The sequence below is a fragment of the Nannospalax galili genome, unplaced genomic scaffold (genome assembly GCF_000622305.1).
Source record: "Nannospalax galili isolate Female #2095 unplaced genomic scaffold, S.galili_v1.0 scaffold300, whole genome shotgun sequence".
Classification (NCBI taxonomy): Eukaryota; Metazoa; Chordata; class Mammalia; order Rodentia; family Spalacidae; genus Nannospalax; species Nannospalax galili.
In genome coordinates, this window is record NW_008347322.1 from 3,649,639 (window position 1) to 3,651,967 (window position 2,329).

General features: G+C 53.7%; 1 protein-coding gene and 1 pseudogene across 4 annotated transcripts in view; both read left to right on the top strand.

The window, feature by feature from the left end:
• The first annotated feature begins 633 nt into the window (after positions 1-633).
• On the top strand, positions 634-782 carry LOC115072190 (annotated as a pseudogene).
• Positions 783-1,473: 691 nt separating this feature from the next.
• Tbc1d13 (TBC1 domain family member 13) overlaps positions 1,474-2,329 on the top strand; it is a 19,988-nt gene continuing 19,132 nt past the window's right edge. The window contains exon 1 of one of the 4 annotated variants that reach the window (XM_008844001.2): positions 1,474-1,628. In XM_008844001.2, coding sequence (XP_008842223.1) covers positions 1,606-1,628 — 23 coding nt within the window. In that variant the 5' untranslated portion in view covers positions 1,474-1,605. The remainder of the gene's footprint in view (positions 1,629-2,329) is intronic. The other 3 variants (XM_008844002.2, XM_029568751.1, XM_029568750.1) reach the window with 3 other exon arrangements.

Below are 2,329 nucleotides of genomic sequence, written 5' to 3' on the forward strand. Positions count from 1 at the left end.
CCCAGGAAGCAAAGGGAGGTGAGGGCGGGACCAGGCCCAGAGGGCTCCTGGGGACCAGGAAAGGTGCTGGCACCAGGGCGCCCGGAGGCTATGCTTCCCCAGGGAAGTCTCCTGCCCACCTTTCACATGAGTTCAGAGGATGCAATCACCATTCTTGCATACAAGCGTTTATCTGCCATGCCATCTGCTTTGAACTCACTTCTAGCCGAGGATAACCTCGAACTTCTGGTCTTCCTGTCTCTACACCCTAACTGCTGAGAGAAGAGATTTGTGACACCATGTCTAGTTAACCTGCTGTGGTGCTGGGGATGGAACCTAGGCTTCCTGCAGGATGCTAGGCAACCACTCTACCAACTGAGCTCCACCTTCTGCTCTTGGCTTTCCTTCTCTATTGTTTTGAAATTGTGGTTAAATAACTGAAACTCTACTTATGAAAGTTAAGGAGAGCCAGAAAGATGGCTCAGCAGTTAAGAGCACAGGCTGCTCTTGCAGAGAATGCAGGTTTGATTCCCAGCACCCAAAAGGCAGCTAACGGATTCCCAGCACTCACATGGTGGCTCACAACTGTCTGTAACTCCAGTTCCAAGGAAGCCCTCTTCTGATCTCCACAGTAATTGCATAATACAGATGCAGTTACATACATGGAGGCGATACACCCATACACATAAAATAAATAAAAGTTTTTTAAAACCTTGAAAAAAAATTGCCCTAGGATGCAAAAGAAAATACGCCCTGTATTTTCTGTCTTTGTGGTTGTTCAGATTGAATTGGGGAGTATATCTATAAAAGAATAAAAATAAGCCAGGTGTGGTAGCACATGCCTCCAGGACCCGGGAGGCAGAGGCAGGCGGAACTCTATGAGATCAAGGCCAAACTGGTCTACACAGTGAGTTCCAGGCCAGCTGGGACTACTGGGAGACCCTGTCTCAAAATATATAAACTTAAAAGAAGTCCAGGCGGGGCTGGAGAAGATGGCTCAGCGGTTAAGAGCACTGGCTGCTCCTGCGGAAGATCCAGGTTCGAATCCCAGCACCTACATAGTGGTTAACAACCGTCTGTAACTCGAGGTCCAGGGGATCTGACACCCTCTTCTGTCCTCCGCGGGCACTGCAGGACAAAATAATTTAAAAAAAAAAAAAAAGAAAGAAAAAGAAACAAATCCCAAAGTAAGGAAACACTGAGTCGTAGTCTGGCTCCTCCAGCGGTACTTACTGAACCACCTAGTCACTGCCATGAGGACTTAGTATTAAGCACACAGACAGGTGGGGGAAGGTGGGTGGGACTGGGGCCAACTCCTGCAACAGCTGCGCGTAGGCGGATGACAGGTGCGGGGGGTGCAGGAAGAAGACAGACTGCGGGGCTTACGCGGTAGACCAGAAACTGAGCCGAGGGGATGCGCAGGGAGCGGGGCCCCGCGTGGTCCTGCCTCGAGGCGGGACCCGCCTTGTCACGTGACGCGAGGCGGGACCAGCCCTGCCAGGTTCAGCGGAACTTTCTTGCTCGCGGGTTTGCTTCTGGCCGGAGGGTTTTGCAGATCGCCCCGCGTCCCCGGGGGGCGGCGGCTGGAGCTGCAGCGGAGAGCCTGAGGGTCCGGAAGTCAACACCATGTCGAGTCTGCACAAGAGCCGGTAAGGGGACCACAGGGCAGGATTATGCTCCCTGTGGAGGCTAGGACGCGCCTCCTTCCCTGCAGGGCTGATCGGCGCATGTGCGCCAGGCATCGGGACCCCCCCCATTAGAGTCTCGCGCGCCCACTTTCTAACCTCACTGCCTGTGGAGCGCAGAGAGGCACGGAGATGCTTCTGCTTCTGATGTCAGCCTTTCGTCCCCCCTCACCCTGGACCCCTTCCCCTCATCCAGACCTCAACCCCTCCCACTTCACCCTTGCCCCAGGATTTCCCCCCAACACTTCACCCCTGCCGCAGCATTTCCTCCTCCCACTTCACCCCTGCCCCAGGATTTCCACACCCCCACCCCCATGTTCCTGTCTGTTCCTTTTGCTTATGGGAAACAGGAGAGAACCTGGATCCCCCAGTTTGGGTGCCCCCGCTACCCCCAGGCTACATCTTGTAGTGTTTGCTAAATTTTTCTCACTCCAGGACTTAATTTTTGTTTGTTTGTTTTTTTGAGACAGGGTCTCCCTGTAAGCCCCAGCTGTCCCAGAACTCACTGTGTAGTTCACACTGGCCTTGAACTCACAGAGATCTGCCTGCCTCTGCCTCCCAAATGCTGGGATTAAAGCCATGCCCCACCACACCCGGCTAGGACTAATTTTTAAGTGTTTTGTCCTTGCCTAAGGGCAGGCCCAGAAGTGTGTCTGCCCCTGCCC